The 21,793-nt window shown below is 52.7% G+C and overlaps 7 protein-coding genes across 7 annotated transcripts; 5 read left to right on the top strand and 2 right to left on the bottom strand.

Moving 5' to 3' along the window:
- Positions 1-3,332: 3,332 nt before the first annotated feature.
- Positions 3,333-5,322, top strand: J4E88_000019 (uncharacterized protein; the record flags this gene model as incomplete). Its single annotated transcript, XM_049393700.1, has 4 exons — positions 3,333-3,338; positions 3,446-3,487; positions 3,544-3,738; positions 3,790-5,322. The coding sequence occupies 4 exons, from the start codon at positions 3,333-3,335 to the stop codon at positions 5,320-5,322; spliced, it is 1,776 nt and encodes a 591-aa protein (XP_049259529.1).
- Positions 5,323-5,785: 463 nt separating this feature from the next.
- On the top strand, positions 5,786-6,436 carry J4E88_000018 (uncharacterized protein; the record flags this gene model as incomplete). The annotated part of the gene is made up of 1 exon (XM_049393699.1): positions 5,786-6,436. The coding sequence occupies one exon, from the start codon at positions 5,786-5,788 to the stop codon at positions 6,434-6,436; it is 651 nt and encodes a 216-aa protein (XP_049259528.1).
- Positions 6,437-9,121: 2,685 nt separating this feature from the next.
- J4E88_000017 (uncharacterized protein) lies at positions 9,122-10,600 on the bottom strand (the record flags this gene model as incomplete). The annotated part of the gene is made up of 1 exon (XM_049393698.1): positions 9,122-10,600. One exon carries the CDS (start codon positions 10,598-10,600, stop codon positions 9,122-9,124), a length of 1,479 nt encoding a protein of 492 aa, XP_049259527.1.
- Positions 10,601-15,529: 4,929 nt separating this feature from the next.
- Positions 15,530-16,048, top strand: J4E88_000016 (uncharacterized protein; the record flags this gene model as incomplete). The annotated part of the gene is made up of 2 exons (XM_049393697.1): positions 15,530-15,536; positions 15,660-16,048. 2 exons carry the CDS (start codon positions 15,530-15,532, stop codon positions 16,046-16,048), a joined length of 396 nt encoding a protein of 131 aa, XP_049259526.1.
- Positions 16,049-16,328: 280 nt separating this feature from the next.
- Positions 16,329-16,891, bottom strand: J4E88_000015 (uncharacterized protein; the record flags this gene model as incomplete). Its single annotated transcript, XM_049393696.1, has 2 exons — positions 16,329-16,760; positions 16,820-16,891. The coding sequence occupies 2 exons, from the start codon at positions 16,889-16,891 to the stop codon at positions 16,329-16,331; spliced, it is 504 nt and encodes a 167-aa protein (XP_049259525.1).
- A 580-nt stretch (positions 16,892-17,471) lies between these two features.
- Positions 17,472-19,270, top strand: J4E88_000014 (uncharacterized protein; the record flags this gene model as incomplete). Its single annotated transcript, XM_049393695.1, has 3 exons — positions 17,472-17,677; positions 17,893-18,901; positions 18,953-19,270. The coding sequence occupies 3 exons, from the start codon at positions 17,472-17,474 to the stop codon at positions 19,268-19,270; spliced, it is 1,533 nt and encodes a 510-aa protein (XP_049259524.1).
- A 626-nt stretch (positions 19,271-19,896) lies between these two features.
- Positions 19,897-21,132, top strand: J4E88_000013 (uncharacterized protein; the record flags this gene model as incomplete). Its single annotated transcript, XM_049393694.1, has 1 exon — positions 19,897-21,132. One exon carries the CDS (start codon positions 19,897-19,899, stop codon positions 21,130-21,132), a length of 1,236 nt encoding a protein of 411 aa, XP_049259523.1.
- Between the last annotated feature and the right edge of the window lie 661 nt (positions 21,133-21,793).

Genomic DNA, 21,793 nt, shown 5'->3' with positions numbered 1-21,793 from the left:
GTGATGCAAATGCTGCATCATGTGCATGGATACCAGCATGTCCAAGTGTTTCCGCCTCTTCGGGGACTCGATAATCAGGCCATGATACCGGGCCTATCGATGCTTCAAAGACCATAAACCGCAGTTCAAGCGGAAGGTCCATGAACCGAAACGACGTGTGGTAACGATCGAACCACTCATCAAGTAGGCCACAGTGCGTGACGTCCCCACGATATCGCTCTATCAGCCAAGATCTAGCAGATACGAACATGTCCTGAGCCATCGCAGAATCCTGAATATCGAGCTCCGGCTCGCCGTTGTTGGACCTCCATTGCGTAACTATGTCATGCCTGACCGCACTCCCGTCTGACCCTGTTTCGAAAACGGTGAAGTTTTGAACAACACGTTTAGCATGGTAAAGAGGACGAATACCAGCGCGTCGCTCGATTCGAACGCCCTGTGTATTCGTGTAGAAGTTGAAACTATTCCGGCGCTCTTCATTTAGCAATATTCTTAGTTTTGGTAGTGCATCTGGTATGCTCTTTAGCTGTTCCTGCTTCTTAAGTTACTCTTGTTTGGTAGAAGGACCGAACGCGGGACAGCTTACTTGTATAGGGCTCGGCGGTACAGTACTGGGAGGAACCCGGTTTCTGTCGACTACCAATTGACTGGCGTGATTGGGGCTCTGCCAATATGGCGCGTGGACGGACCACGCGTCAGACATTCTCTAAGTGTCTGATGATGAGTGTATGTTTTGGGTATCAAGAAAAGATGGTAATGCGCATCGTATACATCCTCATCTATGGGTGGAGTGGCGGTGTGGTGGCGTCCTTTCTGTATGTAGTGGCGGGTCATGATCCACCCTGCGCTTTGACCACGCCCCGCACATCCCGCACCGCGACTTCGTAGTGGGCACGCTACCGCGATGGTGTTGTACCGGAAGGGATGGACCGCGCAGGCAAGGAGACAGTGAGTGTACTAGCCATCACACCAAAAGACCTTACTAGTGAGTAACAGCATTAACACTAGATCTTGTAATTTGCTTGTTTGATCCTAATGGAGTCTCCAGACCCGTTCGGGTTTTTACATACATGAGGTGCGTGCATCACATCTCGTGATCGATGTGATTGACCGCGTGCCGAAAGACCTCGGTTTGCTATCGCCTCAAGTACGTAGGAGGGATCTGTGGCAGAACATGCCGCCAGCAAAGCATATGCCAAGGCGGCAACGGTGCTTCGGTCTGGAATCCTAACGGATTGTGTCTGCTCCACCGTGTGCCCCAATCCTTCGCCCACTTCCATTGATTATTATGACCTGAGAGATTTCCTGATCTCTCAAGTAGTTCCTGAACCTCGCTGTCGAGATCGAACGGCGAGTGCAATGTGAAGTTACACCTGACTGGAGCACTATCCGTGGAAAGCGTACGAATCATCTCAGGCAGCCCGCTGAAGGCAAAAGCCTGGTGAAGGCGCCTATTCAGCCACGAAGGACTGAACGCGAATACATCGAGGGAGTAACATATTTCCAGTGCAGCTTGCCATGCGGCATCCCGCTGCACGATTCGGAACACGTTAGCTGTGTGGTTTGGAATGGGGTCTCCATCTAGTACAAGCGTATGCGAACCTTCCGGCATCCCGAGAGATTGTAAAGCCATTACTTCAGTCACCCATTTTCCTATCGACTTTGTGACGTTATAAGCGCGCAAACGGTCGCCCCGAAAGTCGCTGCTGTCCTGGTCACTTTTTGCGGCTGTGATGTACTTCCGGATGTCGTATTGACCGCGGCGAGAAACCAGGAACACGGCTTTCCATAGGTCGACGTGGCGTTCAATCCGGAGTGATCTGTTTTCTTGGCATATGGGAATGAAACCTCGACTGTGGCATTCGGGTTGTGCTACCGATACGTTGTTTTCCTTAAGGATAATTTTGCGGACGAAAGATCGGATATTCTTGGTGCAGGAAGCGAGGAACTGCAGTGCCACAGCAGCTGCTGAATAGTCATAGCACGTGTTCTCGTGAGGTCGCTCAGTCTCCAAGAAGCTGGGCAGCATATCTGACAAGCGCTCGAGCTCAGCATGATCGAGAATGCGCCAGGGCTGGAGATCTGCGTCCCTTAGTCGCAACAGATCGTGACATCCTCTCAGGGGCCAGCGCGCAACTCTGTCCGGTAATTCCTTGACAGTCTCCGCGTAGTCAGGGCATTCGGACATCAACTCCAGCATGTGTTCCACACAGTCGTCCCAGCTGGATCTGGCTTCACCATAGCTATCTTTGTATTCTCCGTGATTGTAAAAATGTCCCCTGCGCACCCATCCGTCGATGACTCCGGCGAATTGTGGGTAGCTCTTGGCGGCCGCCTGTGCCATTGGTCGCGTAAAGAGTTTGGACTTCGAAAGTAACTGCTCGAGCAAGACTTGCTTGGAATATCTGAGCATCAAGGCGACATGATGTTGAAGGCCGGCTTTCTCATATGTAGAGGTGGAATTGGTGGAAGAGAAGGTAAGTGCATTCAACTGGAAAGGTAGCCCTTCTAATTCGGAGGCGGCTTGTTTGCAAGTAAACGCCAACGCATAACATACAGGCTCCCCATTCGTTTGCATGAACCTTCGGGTTTCTGAATCGAAGATATAGCCGCCATCGCAGCGGATGTAGTAGTCGTAAATGATATCTCGAAGCTCGCGTGGCAGTCGAAAGATGTGGGGAAGGTTGGACGCAGATGGAGAAGTCGACTTCATGGGGAGCAGATGGCCATCGCTTACAGTGCATATGCCACTCGTATGCGACATGTTTAACAAAATTAGTATAATCAGTCTGAGAGTGTAAAGTTTCGCAAAAAAGCCTTGGGTGTGTGTCGCGATATTAGCGTCGGCTGCTGCCTAAATGTACCTCGCGTAATGTTAGGACGCCTTATATGACGAAGTGTACTTCCGAATGTCGCGCCTAAACCTTCTGGGGTACAGGTAAAGAGTAATGTCGCTACGAATGCGTGTCAATCCACAGCGCGACTGCCATGTTCGTCTAGATCGCCTGCTATGTCTTCAAAGGCGGTCTCTTGTTGCTTCGATGGGGACAGATAGGCTTTGTAATATTGACTCCTCAAGAAGCATGCGCTGTGATTTCAGACCACTAAATGAGAGAGATTCCAAGGTTGGTGAAGGCGCGACGCGTGTGTCATGTCAGGTGCTAGCGCGACGTTGCCCGCGGGCGGATCGCGTCCCCGAGCGTTCGTCAGCCTTCCGGAATGTTCTACGTCATCTTCTTATCCACCACAGCATCCCGAACAACGCCTTCACATATCCAAGAAGCGTAATACTACCCAGGCACTGCCATAGCCGTCTACAAATCTCCTTCAATATGGACGTCGAACTGTATGTGTATGACCTTTCTCAAGTAAGTGGCTAGAGCAGACGCACATGCGCCATCTTTCGCGACGCTTTGTAGACGTGTTCAGAGCTGACGGCATCTAGGGTCTTGCGCGAAGCATGTCGCGACAATTCTTGGGCATTCAGGTAAGCCATATATCTTCCAATACTGGGTGCATCCGCTGACACATCCTTCCGAACAGATCGATGCCGTATATCACACCTCAATCGTACTCGACGGCATAGAATACTACTATGGATCAGGCGTGCAAACATGTCGGGCGGGCACCACTCACCATGGCCGACCGATGGAAGTAATCAAGCTGGGGCAGACTGCGCTTCCAATGGAGGTCATATTGGAGTATCTCGAGTCTCTGAAGGGAATATACACGGCCGAGGTACGGTTCCGTTTAGCACTTTTGCGCAGGCTATGCTGACAGTCCATCCAGTCATACGATCTATTTGCGCACAACTGTAACAACTTCTCCAACGACTTCGCCATGTTCCTTGTCGGGAAAGGAATACCAGACCACATCACTTCCCTCCCGCAGACGGTCCTGAACACGCCGTTCGGACAAATGCTCAAACCGCAAATCGACGCCGCTATGCGACCCATCGTCCAAGCGCCCACACCGCAGCCGGTACAACCGCAAGCCCATACGAAAGCGTCGACTGCAAATACATCCAACGGGGCCTCTTCTGGGGGTAGTGCTTTGGAAATGAACACTGGCAGGGTCAACAACATAACAACACTGAAGGACGTAGACCGCCTTCTCGATCTCGCGAAAGACCGTTGCGCCATCATCTTCTTCACGAGCTCCACATGCGCGCCATGCAAGCTGGTGTACCAACCGTACGACGACCTCGCCGCCGAGACTGGCACCAAGTGTGTCTTCATCAAAATCGACTTCAGCCACGCCGATCGCTCCATCAACGCCCGCTATCCCGACGTTCGCGCGACCCCAACATTTATAACATACCTCAGAGGCGAGAAGCGAGACGAATGGAGTGGAGCTGATCCCAGGCAGTTGCGGAACAACGTGGAGATGCTGGTCAATGCCGCATTCCCAGCGCACCCACATCTCGAGAAGAGCACACCCATGCTGTTGCGGCAAAGTCAAAGGCCTGTCAAGTTCACCAAGGTGCCGCCACTGGAGAAGCTTGTCGCGAAGATGGGAGATGCAGGAAAGGAGCCAGCTGTGTCGTCAGTTGTATCTTTCATACAGACCCGCGAACAATCTGGGGCCATAGAAGCACCTCTGGGCGATCTGCCGCAGTTCGCCAGCTTCCTGAGGAGCAGCACCTCAGTACTCCCACCGGAGCTTCTGTTCACGGCCCTAGACCTGCTCAGGGTGGCCTTAACCGACGTGCGCGTGGCCGGCTTCTTCGCGGAAGAACACAAGGGAGCAACTGGCACACCGGCCACTATACACCATCTGCTGGACCACGTCGACAAGCTCGGCGATTCCGCGCCTTACCCTCTTAGACTTACGACACTGCATCTCGCATGCAATCTCTTCTCGTCGCCACTCTTCGTACCACACCTCCTCTCCCCGCCACTCTCCTCAACGCTCATCTCCATCCTAACAACCGCCCTCCTCGACGAGAAGCACCCCGCGCTCAAGGCCTCGGCTCTTAGCCTAGCCATGAACCTCGCGTCTTCGAACCACCAAATCCGCATGAAGAAGCACAGCGCAAACCCCTCCGCCTCGTTATCTTCCGAGGCCGAACTGCCGGACGCGGAACAAGGCGAGCTCTTGGCTTCGCTGCTGGAGAACATTGGCACCGAAGACCAGTGGAGCGAGAACCAGAAGATGGGTGTCATCTGTGTTGGTTGGTTGGTGTATGCCGCGGATATGCAGGGTGAATTGAGGGATACGTGGAAGGTTATGGACGCGGCGGGTACGATTGGGAAGGTTCAAGCGAAGGCTGGTGAGGATAGCTTGATGGTTAAAGAGGTGAAGAGTTTGTTGGAGGTATAGCGTGTAATGTTAAGATGATGAACATTATGATATTGGTGTTACGCCTTTTGAGACGTCTTTGCGGGTATCTGGCGGGCACCGCCGAGGGCTTCCACTGGTGACGCACTGTCTCGTGGTCCTAATATGTAATCGAATTACACGTTGATGAGAAGAGGAAGGCCTCCGGTTGTATCTCAGCCCGTTTTGTTCAGCAGCCTTAGTGTGATCACAAAAGAAACCAAGAAGTTCTGAAACCTACTTGTCTCCAACACTGCAATGTGGGGCGTTGAAGGTGACTCGCCAAACGTTGTCATTATTGATCCATGGTACGCTCCCAATCCCACGTGCGCATTCGTAATGCGCCCTTCACAAACTTTTCGGACTCATGCTAATCCCAGTCATACATACCTCGCAACGACCATCGGCCCAGCCTGCTCACCTTTATCATCTACTCCGCTCACTCTCGCCCTATCGTGCGAACATTATGTGCGACGAAAACTCTAAATGCCATCCGGATGCGATCCCTCCAAGTGTCTTCAGGGAGCTTGCATCACCACACCGCGACGAAGATGAGATGGATGACGAAACGATCTCCGCTCTCATAAATAAATATCATCTGAGTCAAGAAGTCGTCCTGCTGAAGCTTCGAGGCTACTCCCTCCTAAACCACATATCACTCAGTCTCACCAACGACGAGTACCTCGCATTCGTCGGCTACGACACTTGCTACCGTCCCGATGGAGCTATCAAAAGCAAGGCATCATACACGAATCAAGATTGTCTAAAGCAACTAACAACCATAACCACTCTCCGCCACATAATCCTCCAATTCCAAGTCCTAAAACCAGAACACTACATCGTCTCGAGTAAAATCTCCTGGGACCCATGGGGCCTTCAAGACCCCGAACGGAGAATCTCGTGCCAGAAGAAACTCGTCGATATCGTTTTGACACTGGGCTATGAGTTGCTGCAACGCATCCGGAAAGTGACGATTTCAGGTCACGTTAAGACCTCGAATCGTGTGAAATGGGATCCGCTCCTGCGAGACCGGGAACTGAAGAGTTTACCGCGGGAAAGGCGCGATATGGAGGATGAAGTAAAGAGAATTCTGGCGATACCCGCGGCGGAATTGTGAGTTTAATGATGATAGTGGTGTGGAAGACGTGAAGGTGCAAATTGAGTTGCGCAGGCCGCCGAGTTGCGAGTTTAAGAAGCCGTGTGCGTGGTGGAAGGATAGGAATGGGGAGTGGGGGGATGCTTCTTATGGATTTGAGTGTGAAGACTGATGGTGGTAATACCTAGGTGTACTAGGTTCAATCGTCAAAGATTTGGAAGGTTGTTATTCATCATCATGTTTGAGGCTCGATCATCCAGTAGATAACTAGTCGAAGACGTATAGAGTTACTAGACCGCGTTGTGTTGCCCTGCTCTGCATCAATATTCCACCGTAATAACTATTCGAAGACACGGTGCAGTCGAAGCATATGCCATGGTGGTAATGGGGCTGCAGTATCGAATCCTTCCTGTTCGTGCATGTCCCAATTGCGGTCCCAGTCTTGTGCAGTCCAGGAGCTATGCTCCTCCAACAGCTTTTCAACGTCATACGAAGGGCCTAATTCGAAGTTGCAATTGACAGGAGAATCTTCTTTCGCCAAGTTGTCGATGATACCCGAGAGGCCTTCGTATATATGTGTGACCTGGAGCCGGCGCTCCTGCCAAGATGGTGTTGGCAACATACCACGAGAATAGGCCGTGTCCAGGGCACATTGCCAAGCGACATCTCGTTGTAATACCCGGAATGCGTCGGCTGTAGGTGTATCCGGTGAAGTAGGCTCGCCTTCGAAGACAAGACGAAATGAACCCTCCGGCATCCCGAGATGGGGCAAAGCCAGGGCTTCCGCCATCCAGGAGCCAACCGCTTTGGAGATGTGCTTAGAAAGCAAGCGATCATTTCGAATTCTTGCCAAGGCCCAAAGATCTAATTCACCATTTTCTCCACCATTTTCTCCACAACGCAGACTTGCTTCCCGATAGTCGAACTTCCGATACGGCGTTACTGGGAAAGCGTTCCGCCAAAGACTGACAACGCGCTTGACGCGAAGCTTTGGATTAGACTGACACAGTTTAATAAACCCTCTCCCATGACGATTGGGATATGCCACAGATTCGCGGTCTTCCAGAAGCGTTATGCTTCTTATCTCGCTTCGCAGAACGTCTGGCAGAGTGTAAAGGAAGCGAAGCGCATTCGAAGCCGCAGAGTATGTGAACTTCGTGTTGGGTTCGAACTGACTTCGTTCGAGCTTGTGGTTGATGATACTTGCTAATCGCTCAAGCTCAGTGAGATCAGGAATGAGCCAAGGTTTTGGTGACTCATCGTTAACTTCAATTGCCCGGCAGATGATTTCTGGTACCCGTCGTTTTGGTGCAGCGGGCGCTCTTGCTGCGAACCAAGAATGGCTTGGTATTAGATCCAGAATGCGGTTTACGAAAGTAGGAATGAACCAAGGTCTCCATGATGTATGATCCACTTGATCGGGACGATGCGTGTCCCACATCCCGGGTATAAAAGAAGCTCTTGTATCGAAACAAGGATGCTTTGACATCAAATCCAAAATGTAGTGTTTAAAGTCCAACCAGACCGAAGGGGCCTCCCCGCAATGAAAGCCCTTTTTGTGAAGGATAGGAACATCACTTCCTGGGGTCCAGCCGTCGAACACCGGCGCAAATTGTGGATACGCTTCGACTGCTAACTCCACCTAAAGTGACAATGTACGGAGTCAGTATATGTCTCACACGCATCTCGTATATGGGGGATCTTACCATGTCGCGGTTGAGAAGCTGAGACACAAGCGAACGAAGCATGATATGCTTTCGGTATGCAAAATCACCCACCACAGCATGATGTACACCTGCAGCCACCTGTTCGCGCTGCAAGTCGGACGTTGAAAACGTAATTGTGTTGATGCGAAAGGCGAGACCTCGGACTTCGCACGCGACCTGGCGACAGGTATAGGAGAGGGACAGCGATATAGGTGAATTATCTGCCTGCGTGAGTTTCTCGAGCTCAGCATCGTACAGGTATCCGTTTTCGACTGCAAAATATCGCTCGTAGATCATGTCGCGAAGTTCGCGCGGTAGTCGGAGGAAGGACATCGTAAGCGAGTCAGCACTGCAACAACACGGTGAGGCTGTTTGTATGGCGTCGCGATTCGGTTTAGTGAAGTATTGTAGGATGATGAGACGAGCGTAACGGAGATGGAGGTTGATTAGTTGTGCAAAGTGCCGCAGAGGGGGCGCTTTTCGCAGAAGTGTACTCTGGTTCGTGGAGCCGCGTAGTTTGGTAGAGAGGCCTGCTTCCATACAAAATCTGCTCAGCCACCCGTGGACGTACCCAGAGTTATTCGACGCTTCGAACCCCAAACAGGGAGAGAGCTAAACAGTTTTACAGACGACATGGAAGCAAAAAGTTGCAAAGTATGCGACCTCACGTTGACGTAGGCTCTGGGGTGGAGAGCTTTTATGCTAGGTTGGCGTGCTCGGATGGAGTTGCAGGTAGTCAGTGCGCACGCGTTACCGTTCACGGGCAAGCCTCGGCTCGTCCCACCCGTGGACCTTTCGTACATTTCCCCAATCTCGCCACAGCAATAACGACGTATCAGCACAACATGCAGGTATATCGCAGTCACATCATTAGTCAAGAGGATGGGTGAAGCAAATGATTTTATGGAGATTGATTGCAGATTACATGCTTGATGAATGCCTTGGTCCCTAGTTCGCAGTTGACACTGAATGCCACTCTTGTTCGAACGAATCCCAAAGCCTAGGGCCTCCAAATGACATGTCCCCAACGAAGCACATGCCAAGGTGGTAGTGGTGGCTCGGTCTGGAACACCCTCGGCTCGTGTGAGCCCCAGCCCAAATCCCACTCTGACTCAGACCATCCTTTGTGCTCTTCTAACAGTTGCTCAACATCGTGAGGTGGAGGAACCTCAAAGTTGGTTCTGATGAGCGAGCTGTTGGTGGAAAGAGCTCGAACTGCTTCTGGTAGTCCTTCATAGATGAAGCCACTGGTATTTAGTCGCCGATCGAGCCAGGAAGGTTGCGGTAGGAGTCCCCGGGCGTAGCAAGTATCGAGGGCGGCCTGCCATGCGACGTCGCGTTGGATAATGCGGAAAGCGCGGGATGAAAGCTCTGGCACAGGATCGCCATCGAGAACGAGAGTGAAAGAGCCCTGTGGCATGCCGAGTAATACAAGGGCCTCGGCCTCCTTCATCCACGTACCCACCGCCTTAGTCATGTCCTCGGCCTCACATCTGCTGAGGAACAAATACCCTTCATCACCTCTATCAAACAAGCTTTGATCGTTTTCCAAATAACTGGACAAGCTAAACGAAGCGATAGGGAAGACATTGCTCCAAAGACTGGCGCGGCGTTCAACTTTGAGCTGTGGATATGTCTGACAGAAAGGGATGAAGCCTCTGCCATGGCTCTCAGGAAGTGATATCGATTCGCGGTCCTCAATCAACAGGATCTTCCGAATGTTCTCGCGTGTAGTCTTGGGCGCGGAGTGCAGAAAGAGAAGAGCTCTTGAGGCTGCCGAATAAGCGTGCTTTGTGCGAGCAGAAAGGTGGAAAGTGTCGAAGGGCTGTCCCGAGATCCTCCGCAGCCTCGCAATTTCCGTGCTGTCTGGGATTTCCCAAGGCCTAGTATCAACATCGCTAACCAGATGATATTCATTGTTCTTGAACGGCAGCTCAGACCATACTCTAGCATTCTTCAGAAATTCAGGGTGCTGAGAGACTAGAGCCAAGGTGAAGGCTACAAAGTCGTGCCAAATGGACGGAGCCTCACCACATATCAGGTAAGGCCTGAACATGGCGCGATGGATTATCGAGTGACGCGGCGACTGCCAGTGATCAATCACGGGCGCGAATTGCGGATACGCTTCCCTCGCCGTCTGTGCTTGCTCTTCGCTGAGATAGTCATGCGTTGCGTAGTTGAGTATCGACTCTTTGATGTAGCGAATGGCATTGTTGCTTGCATGGAGCAAGACGGCATCTTCCTGCGTGGCATCCGAGTGGAAAGTCGTGAACCGAAGTGTATTGCTTCGCAGGGCAAGGCCATGGGTTTCGGCGGCGATTTGCCGGCAGCTCAGCACGAGAGACAACTCGATCGGTTGATCGTCGGCTCGCCTCAGCTTGTTCGTGTCGAAAACGTGTGTATAGCCCCCATCACAGCTGAAGTAGAAGTCGTAGATGCGATTGCGGAGCTCGCGGGGCAGGCGTAGAAGAGGCGACATGATGGTGATGGTGTCGTTGGGTATATTCGTCCTCTACAAATGCAGCCTTGGCTTGGCGAACTATTTAGCGATTAGCTGCCGGCGGAGCCGTGTCGTGTTTGAGTACTCACATTATTTTTGCGGGAGATGGAGATGCGGCTCGGACTTGGAGAGGGATTTGGCCTTAGTTCGAGATGCTTGTTAGAGGTGTGCATTGGTATGCGGGATGATAGCGATACCGTTGAGGTTTGCGAACGAGACCACTGAATTATCATCAATACCGCATCGTAGATTTGTGATCAAGATGCTGTCTGGGATTGTAGTTGAGGAAAGACAAAACCTTTGGGCCTGCAACGAAATTCTTTGCTCCTCTACCTGTACCATGGTACTAACATCAGGCTGCTGCCTTGGCGACCTTGCAACACTGGTAATGCCATTGCGCTTCCTCCATACCATCCATGGATCGTTCACCACTCCATCATCACACGCAGCCACTTGAGTACATGCCACGGAGGCAACGGAGCCTCAGTTTGGAAGCTATGCGACTGGTGCCTATTCCAACCCTGTTGCCATTGTTGTAACGACCAGCCATGGTGCAGCCTAAGAACGCTCTCGACATCTTCCGGTTGCCCAATGTCAAAATTGCAGCTGATTGGCCCACCTTCGGGTGACATGCTGCGGATCGCAGCTGGAAGCCCTTCGTACTGGTATCCAACGCGAGTTCGTCGCTCATACCAGGAAGGGGTAGGTAAAAGACCTCGAGCATATGCAGCATCGAGAGCTGATTGCCAGGCGACATCTCGCTGCACGATCTTGAACACTTTCTGGGTGTGCTCGATAGTAGGACTGCCGTCCAATAGTACGCTGAGCGAATCTCGAGGCATCCCAAGTGATGGCAATGCCTGAGCTTCAGCGATCCATGCCCCAACTGCTTTGGTGATCGTCGATGAGTACAAACGGTCATCTTTCATACGATCGGGGGTGTCGCCATCCATGGCGGTAACGTAGTCGATCCGTGATGCAGGCCGTGGCCGAAATACGCTGCTCCACATGTTCACGATACGTTGGACGCGGAGCCGCCGATTGAATTGACACAGAGGAATGAACCCTCTTCCGTGGGACGCTGCGTTCACGCCTGATTCACAATCCTCCTGAAGTATCACGGTTCGCACTTGGCTGAGGGACGAAGACGGAATTGCGTGTAAAAAACGCAGTGCTACAGACGCCGCCGAATGACGGTATTCCGGTCTGGGGTAGTACATCGGTACTCCCGGTTCGACATCTGCGATGCTTGCGAGCCTGCTGAGATCGGGGAGATCTGGTATAAGCCAAGGTACCGGAGAGGTCTCACTGAGAGCTCGCAGGTCGCAGACTTCCCCTGGTTTCCAGGTTCGAGGCATAGGCACCATTTCGTCGTGGAATGCGGGGTGCTTCGATAGCAGATGGAAAACATATTGAATGAAATCGTCCCACGTGGACGGTGCTTCTCCGCAATCGAAATCTCGCTGGTGTAAGGCGACGATAGACTGGTGCGGCATCCAGCCGTCGAAAATCCGAGCGAATTGCGGGTATGCGTCGATTGCCCTTTGTACCATGTCGTAGGATAGAAGCCGAGGTATGAGATGTTGTAGCTGGACCTTCTTACGGAACATTAGAGTATACATCGTCATTTGGAATAGGCCGGCTTGCTGTCGCGAGGACTCGGAGAAATGGGTATAAAAGGTGATGGTATTCTGCCCGAGCGCAAGCCCTTGCATTTCGGCTGCAATCTGGCGGCATGTGAGAGCGAGGCGGGTGGAGATGGGAGAACCGTCGGCCTGTAGAAGTCGGTTTGTCTGCAAAGGTGGAGGTTAGTGTATGTCTGACACGCATTCCATCGTCATTGTCATACCTCGAAGTTATGGATGTAGCCACCGTCGACCTGGACATAATGCTCGTAAATGAGGTCTCTCAGCTCGCGTGGAAGGCGCAGCATTGCCGGCAGTGTAGATGCGTGATCGTTAATACATTCGAGATGAGGGTCGGCGAGCCCAGGTGTGTCGGAGTGGTAGATGAGTTGAGTTGACTCCATTGCGAAGGGTTTGTGGCAAGCGGGAGCAAGACAGTGAGGGACAGAGTGGTGTTCTTGTACTTGGATCTGAGGCCACGTACGATTGATGACAAGGTCATCTGGTCAGGCTACGTTTGTCTACCAGAGAGCGCGGCGGCATGTAACCGTGACCTCCCATTTTCGCGCAGTTGCGACGATTCGAAGGCATAGCAAGGTATGGCCACGGTGAGCTATCGCTAGTCGTTGCGTGTACCAGACATTGCTCCATCGTCTAGGCAGCAGAAATAGGCGCAGGATTGTAGAAGGGGGGCGGTATCGAACACAGTCGTTGGCGGGAAAGTCCGCGTCCGGTGCGTGGTTGTGGTTGCTGGAAACAGACACGATGCGGTTCGTTGAGACGCGTCGGTGACGTCAGCGTCGACACACTAAAGCGTCTTACCTAGGTAGGCAACCACATCCAACGCCCCACCACAAGTTCGACAAAGCCCACCTCCACAAACCCATGGATCAATTATAACCTCTTTTCACTGACGACACGTTGCTCGATTCAAGACGAACAATCGGAGAGACCAGATAGATGCACGCCCTAGTCTGCGTCAACATCGCACTCTATTCTTCGCACGCAGGGCGCGAATTCGCATTTGTATTTACTGTTCCTACTTATGAGCCACCTCTTACCGCAGCATACCGCGGTAACCTACAGGCTGCAATTCACACCTGTGATGAGTGATTGAATACGCCTTTCCGGGGTAAAAGACTCACTTCTTTGGAGCCGGCTTTGAGAGGCTCTGTTGCTGATGAGTCACGCTTGCCCTCCATATGTACATCTTCATCAGGGCAACAACGTTCAACACACCGTTCATAAATACATAAGACATGGGCAATGAAGATCTGCTACCTCTCCGCGACAGACTGTCTTGTGGGTCTCCACCATCTGCAGTCCAACGCGATGAGATATCCACTATGCCTTCTCCGAACCCTCAGCTTCAATCGCGCCTCTTTCGCCTCCCCAGGGAACTTCGAGATCTCATCTACCACCATTACTTGTTTGACGAAGATGGCCTAGTGTACAACTTCGAAACCAACAAGCTCCCTGTCGATTTGTCGTTGACATACACTTGTCGGGCGGCCGCACTCGAGCTTCGAGGCCTTGCTCTGCGGCTTAACAAGGTCGTGTTCTGCACAACCTACCCGCATGCCATTCGAACACATGCGTTCTTATTCCACCGAGCGCTCATCGAATTACACCTCGTCAAATTCAAAACACTTAATCTCCTAGCTCCGCGTCTGTTAACTGAAGCGATCCAAAAAGAAGTATCCGTCAAATATCCACAGTTCTCACGGGTCTTGCCGACACTAGGGGCGCGAGGTGAACGCCCGAACACCTTGGGAGAGCCACCATCGACGTATCGCGATTTTGTTCATTTCACACTGAATCTCTTGTATGACCGCAAACACCACCCCAAACTAGGCGGCAAACGTTCCGAACGCAAGCGCCGAAGTCTACGAAAAGTGGATCCCGAACCCTGGTCAACGCCCAACGAGGGCAGACTTCCACGTGGTGCAGAGGGAAAGTTTGGTTATTGCGCCTCGGGCATGCACGAACTTGCGGCTACATTCGACCGCGAACTCCAGCAATTAGTCGACATAACCAGAACTTGTGATCAAGTCGGGACTGTGAAACACTCCTTATCAGCAGCAGCATGCGCAATACGTTTCCTTCGGTCTCTCCGCGTCGAGGCGCGTGAGCACGTGCGACAGATTGAACTCATCGAGGACCGAGAGTCTATTTCGTTCCCAGAATGCCATGGCAGGGGCCTGATATCGTTCTGTCGTGAGCACCCAAAGTTGCGTGTACATAGGCGTATCAGTCTCTGGAGGAACGCGTTCCCCGTAACCACTGTAATACGGTACCAGTTAGGCGGGCGAGACTCAGAAGACGATCGACTGAGCTCCAGCCACGTATCAAGGGCAGTTGCGAAGTGGATGGCAGAAGCATCTATATTACCCTCCCTGGGTATACCCGAGGGCTCTTTCAAGCTAACTTTTGAATGCGACTCCGCCCCCGCAGAGACTACACGTGTCTTCAACATTCTCCAGCGAGATGCTGCATGGCAGACTGCCTTGGATCTCAGTTATGCACGGCATATTCTACCGCAGCCAACCTGGCGCGAGCGCAGACTCCGCAAGGCATACTTATACGAGACCTTCCCGGAGGTCCTGGAGCAAGTTACCAACGGTGAGCACCCTTTTATTCATTGCGACTTCCACCCAGGCACGGTGTGCGATCCGGAGGAAATCATCCGCGAGCGGAGGGGCGACTCACGGGAACAATGGCATGCAGCCTGGCTCGATCATACGCCTAGAGAGTTCCAAACACCCGCCAACATGCCTCCGTGGCACGTACTACGCGCTGGCTTCTTAGTGTGGGACGTTTGGGGAAGAGCGCTACTCAACGGTTGAGGCTGCGATCATTCCAGTATAGCTTACGTTGTTACCACCACTTCATAGCCGAGCTTCGATCAGCTGCGCCTTTCGGAATCTTGACAGGTAACACCACCATCAATATGAGTAATATCAATCTGGCAGCATGGATGCGCGGCGCCCTACAGGCTCGCAGGCAGTCTGAAAATCGCGTATCGGATCCCTGAACATTGTGCTTCAGCCAATTCCAAGAACCTTCATCATCCCATTAATCAAGATCCCGTGTGCGCGCGCGCCCACCGTGCGAGAACCATGGTTCGATCGAGAGAGTACATTTCGCCGCCTTGCAATGGTGGAATGTGACGCACGGATGGTTTGCGCGGTGATAATTCGACATTCACTGCAGCAAATGAGCTGTGAATGAGAGTTGAGAATTGAAGGGACTGTGACCGGCCGGGCCAGTACATATACCTTCTATGACCTGTCAGTATAGCACTATAACGATTTCCAAAACTCAAGCAGAGCACTATCATCAAACGCTCACCACAATCAACTTTCAGACTTTCCCTCGACTCTATTCACTCACTCAAATCGTAATACCTTCAGCAAAGCAGACTAGTCATCAAGTCACCACGATGTCCACCAGCATCCCCACCACCGCGGTGCAAGGCCCGCCGTCAGACCTCAAGGACTTCCTCGACCAAACCAACAACGCCGGTCTCCACGCACCCGAGTCAAGCGCCGACAGCGAGGACAACTGGGACGTTGTGGACAGGGAGGAAGCGCTGCACGAGCAGGACAAGGCCGAATGGGAAATCGTCGGCAAGACAGCGGCTGAGAAGCAAAAGGTGGAGGCGGAGCGCAAGGAGCGCATGGAGAAGCAGAAAGAGGAGCGCAAGGCTGAGAAGCGTAAGCAAAAGCTTCTGGAGCGCATGGAGCGTATGAAGGGTGTCTCGTACGCTGCGGCTGCTGGTGCGGCTGTTAGGAAGTCTTAGTATGGACGGCAGGTGTGGGAAGGTCATGGATGGGCATGCTGGTTGTGGAAGTGAACGGCAGGTGTGAGAAGCTCACAGACGGGCATGCTGCATGTGGAATTGGGTATCTTCATTTCGCAGGCTGTGCGACGTATATGCCCCAACCTCTTATCAATCATTCCATCGCAACCGATATCCCTATAAGCCTCGTGGTATCGTGTACGTGCGTCGCGATGTCTTCGTCCGCCTTGGGTGCCCTGCTCGGCGCGTGCAGTATGGTATGCTCGTGATGTCCCCTTCCTCATTTCTTGCCCTTCTTCTTCTTCTTGCCTCCTGCTCCTGCACCAGCAGCTGGGACGCCGCCCATCTTCACGTCCCCGCCTTCATCAACCTGTGGTGTGGCCGTGGCCTCACCGGCAGCCGGCATACTCAAATCCTCCGTCGTCTCCGGCAGCGCCGCCATATGCCTCCCCAGCCTCCCCAAGTTCCCAATTAACCTCCCCACCTCGGCGCCCTTGTTGGTCTCATATTGTAGGCATGTCCCTGACTCGGGGTCGTACGTCTTCAGCGTGAAGAACACGGTGACTTCCTCGGGATTCTGCGATTGCGGCGGCGGTGACGATGCGCGCGCTGTGTCTGTAGGCTTCGATGCTCGCTTCTCCTCGTACTTCTGGCGCTTCTTTATCTTGGAGGCTGTGGGCTTGAGGACTGAGTATTTGGACGTGATGCGTGTCTAGGAGCGAGATTAGAAGACGGGTCGCGTGCGTGCGTGTGGAGTGGAGCTTGGCATACGGATGTCGGTCGCGCTTTTAGCAGGAGCGACGATTGCTCGTACCACTCCTGGCTTGTCGCGAAGTACGGCATGGTGTGTTGACGTTGTCTGGGGTCGAGGGTGAGAGAGAGATGAGGATGGTGGTCGGTGCGTGGGTTCGGTATGCGGGCAACTTTTGGCGGGGTCGGTCGGGGAATCGTCGGGCCAGACTAGAATCGCGACTCTACCCAGGTACCACGCGACAGGAACCTAGGATGCAGAAAAGGGCTGACACCAGAACCGACCTATCAGGCAACAGCAGTTTGCTGCTTGCGCCACCACCCGAGAACCTTCCACGGTTTGACTAGTGCTTGAGTCAGGGCTCCCGTACTTCATCTTCAGAAATCGAAATCTATTCTATCAACTCTCCACCACTCCGGACTACTACTCACCAGATATAATCTTCGGACGCCACGTGTTGAATAAGACGAGGACATATCCGCTCGATTTTAAGCGAGTGCAGTGGAATCAAGGAGCCTGCGCATTCTTCAGGCCATACTCCAACTAGCCAGCGTGCACTATCAAACATACCGGACTCTGGAGCCTACACTGTCGCCAGACCTTCCCATTTGCTCCATCTCGTCATAAAGCAGTCTCCAGACCTGTCCGGGATTTTCCTGGCCTGAGGTGATCATGGCAGAATCCATCACACAAGACTTCAGCCAGATTGGTCTTGGGGAAGAGTCAGCTGACGGCAAGATGCCCACCCCAAGGGCTGAGCTCGAAGCTACTATCCAAGAGCTAGTGGCGCGCGGCAACCATCTCAACGACGAGGTCGAGACGTACATTGCGGCAGTCCTTGAGAAGCAAAAGGTTGGGAAGGTTTACAATCCAGTTGAGTACGTCTATACGATTGCAATCATATAATCATCTAAACGAAGGCTCCCGACTTCCCAGATTAAACCTCATATGACCCTGGAGGTGTTTGCGGTGGGTTTGCTTTCACATTCACAGTATACAACATAGCGTATACCTCTAGGGGAGGTTCTTCTGAGAAGGGGTGAGCTGCTTCGTGATTAGATTGGCAGCCTCAGACCATGACTAACTGTACTAGATATCGGAATCTTCGGAATGACATGCGCAACGAGCTAGCCTTCCTACAGAAGATCGCAGGGTCGTCAATGGATGAGGAGAAGGCCCGACACTACATTGTGTCCTCAAATCTTCTCTACTACGAGGCACTGTGGGGCGCAGCAAAGCGCTCAATGGGAATCCAAAGCTTTCGCAAATACTTCTTCTGGGACCGGCACAAAGCACCCGCAGGAAAGAGCACAACAAAGGGGGTCAGCCTGGCGAAAGGAAGCCAAGCCAAGAACAAGACTTCCGCGCTCGTCGACATCGTTGCAGAAGAGGGTGCAGAGTGGATACGAGTATCAACCGTCTCGGAAAAGCGTATTCTCTTCGATCTTGCGAAGTTGGGTTGGGTCAACGACTCGGACTCTGAAGATGACGAAGATATGCCGCCTCCGCCGGAAGACGACGATGACGACGAAGACCAAATCGACGTGGTGCGAAACGCGCGAGGTCTTGCAAGAGCTGCGCGTGCAAACCCTATTCGCGGTCGACCGCCCAAGGTGCGGTTCGTCCTAACGCGAATCTCGGCTGGGAAAACACCAGCTATCGATATGATTATCAACAAGATACGCGCTACGGGTGCGATAGTACAATGCGGAGACGGCATTCCACCCGCGCTCTCCATAGACGCTGTTCTACCTTGCCTACTTATTGATCGATCCCGAGCTTTGAGCGACACATTGAACATCGATTGCACCATTCTACTCGCCCTTATTTCTGATATCTCCCACAAGCCTTGCCCAATACTGGATTGGTATCCGGGCGAAGTACGCGCCCAGATCGAAGAGGAGGCCCAAGAGCATCTGCTACCGACCCATCTATACCCTGCCATCGGCGCACATCCCATGGTGTGCACGCGCGAAGCAGCCGAGCAGATGAATCTGATAGTGCAGACTCTGGCAACTGATACAGAGAAGACAAGAGCGGATCTACTTCTCCGACAAGGTGACTGCGAGTCGTGGTCACAAGAGAAGCTTGTTGAAGAATGGGTACGTACTCTCATACATCTTCACATGATCCAAAGCTAACATGCCCACCAGGCCGCGCTCTCCGACTACCCCGTCCCTCCCAACTTCGCCCTCCCCATCACCGCCAAAACCCCCAACGTCGACACCATAACCGACAGCCTCCCCAGCGCCGCCACCGCCGTCGCCGCCGAACTCGGCCACCTCAATAAATCCATCTTCCTCTACGGTTGGGCCGAGAGCCTCACTACCCTGAGCGCCAATCGCGGTCGCGCAAAACAGATTGAGCATATCATCAATGAACATGGGCTTAAGGACGGCGAGGCAGGGCCGCATATCTGGCTGTGTGGTGAGTCGAGGAGCTTGATTGCGAAACATGGGAGGAGGAAGTAGGTGGTGATGTAGAGCGGCGGCTGAGTACTGAGAGCAGGTGCGACGCGCGCGTTTCGCAAGCCGAAGCCGGGAAAGGGCACGTCGGAGGAGATGGAACAATGGCGATGTGGATCGAGAGGTGTTGAATAAACAGTTGCTGCGATTGCGTCCAGGCTACGTCACAAACCATACACCTTGGATGTATTCGCCTCGGCCGGCTGCTAGAATTCGAACATCACGTTCAGACGCAAAGATAGATAGTAGGTCCTTTACGCGCGCCAAAATCGTATGTCTTGGTTGATGTTGCTCAGGTGTCTATTTGGCGGGTACATGGGCTGTTCCTTCCGTTTTGGGTTAGGTCTGTGCTGCGGCGTCGCATCAACATTGATTAACAGGGGGCAGCCGCGATCACTCAACTTTTCTTACAGATCCATCGTCGTCCCTTTTTGACAACAGCAACGTGAATACGACCAGAAGACATGGACGCTATAATTGAGGGTAAACAAAATGGGCCTCCCCCAGTCCTCGGGTTTCCTTATTACTACTTACTTATTTGTCCGGAGCTCGATCAATACCATACACTCTGCAAATACAAAGACGACACCCCGAAGTTATTTGAGCGGAAAGACGAGTACTGGTTTTACAATATGTTTGTGAACCCACGGCCCCAGCACTACTATCCACCCAGTGGAGACCTCTTCGAGCGCCTGCCAAACGAGATCATTGACCAGATTTTCGATTACATCCTACTTCGCGAAGAGGTTGACTGGGAAGCACTTGGCTATGAACGCTGGCATAGCCGCCCCTCAGTGGAAGAGTTCAATCGAGAAGACTTCGTCGCATTATCCCTCTCGTCTGCTCGTCTGTGGCCACTCGCCTTAGCCCGTATACACTGGACCTATCAGAAAACAAACTGGGTAGGCAAGAAAGTTGAGTTCCACCATGAGGATTCAAAGCTCACCGCCGATCAAATGCGGAACTATGGTGTCGAAGACACGCCTGTCTTGATCAATGGACGTCAGGAAATGAGGTCGCAGCAAAGTGTCAAAGATCGGAGATGGGACCAATTCAGGTGCCGACCGCCGTATGATTGGTGCTCTCTCATGGAGCCCATGCGTGGATACCAACCCGGACGAGGATTGAAGATGGCAAAATATGAGCTGACGTTAAGACCGGGGGATCGGGACAAGATCGAGCGAGATCTTGGTCGGTTCGATCGTTTCAATCTACGAGACACACAGAGAGAGTGGGTGCTTCGCAACATCACTACTAGACAATACGTACGCTCGGATCAGTTGCAAGAGCCAACCTGTCCAGCACCAGATTGGGACTCACTACCCAAGTTCCACGAGCCAGTAATTCCCAGGATGCAACGAATCTACCGCGAGCTGTCGGAACAAGTGAAAAAAGTTCCGAAGAACAAATCGCGACCACTACCGGAGAGCGACCAAGCGCTGACATTGGCGAACATATTCTTAGTTCTCACGTGTAGTAACCCAGATTGTCCCAACCCAGGACAAGCCTTCAACTTCTCAAATGGCCCCTGGGCTGGGTGCGCATTTGAAGTTGTTTCACTGGACGACCATCTGCAATCTCAGCAACGACAGTCAGAGTCAGAAGAAGAACCAGGCGAGGCATGGGTAAACGTCAGTAACGAAGTAGTTGCGGATGTCGCCAACTTGCGTTTTTGTATTCGCAGGTTGCAGGAGATGAAGCATCAGGGCCACGAGCGATATTTCCGCAGCCACAACCCAGCAGTCAACAAAGCATACTGGGATAACTTCTGGAACAAGGTCGAGATGACAAGAAAGCTGCATCGGCAGTGGGTGAAGACATGTCCGCCTAGGCCTTGGATAGACGAGAGCATGTATGCGGAAACGTAGTCAGTCGAAGTGACCGGAACAATCCCACCTTCACCTTCACCTCACTTCAATACAACACAATAGGAAGGAGATGCTTCTATCCACGCCCATCGTAGTCTGCAAAGCTATTGTACACTTCTATTCTGCTAGTTCTATTGTCACTCCTGTTATCCTCCAGAGTATCAAAACCTCGCCGTCCTCTCTTCAAAACCACCCCCAGACACCTACAACACCTTCCACCCCCTCATATCTTCCACCCCAAAAGTCTTGACATCCTCCTCGCACCCCTAAAACCCACCTCTCCACCACCCAAAAGTAGCTGGACTACTTCCGCGCCTCCCTCACTCCTCCACAATGAGCCCCCACTCGCGCCTTTGTCGCCGCCTAACCTGGCACCTCTGCCGCGCGCGCCGCCAGCTCGAGCGCCGCACAAACGGCCCACCAGCCATGCGAACGCGAAGCCGCCTTGCCGCCACCTCTTCACCAACACAACTCGCACCCGCAACACCACTTACCCTCGGCGGTGAAACCGGCACCCTCACCAAAAAGCCCTCCACCAAGAAACAACTCCTCGCAAGCTCAAAGCGGCTCGGCAGAAAAAGACTAGCGCTAAAGCGGGTTCTGGAGAAGAAGAAGAAAGATATGGAGAAGAAGGGGAAGAGGACGTTTGGGATGGGACAGC

This window comes from Alternaria novae-zelandiae (genome assembly GCF_023758075.1).
Source record: "Alternaria novae-zelandiae strain BMP 2774 chromosome Unknown scaffold_1, whole genome shotgun sequence".
Lineage (NCBI taxonomy): Eukaryota > Fungi > Ascomycota > Dothideomycetes > Pleosporales > Pleosporaceae > Alternaria > Alternaria novae-zelandiae.
This window is presented reverse-complemented; position numbering and strand designations above follow the sequence as displayed.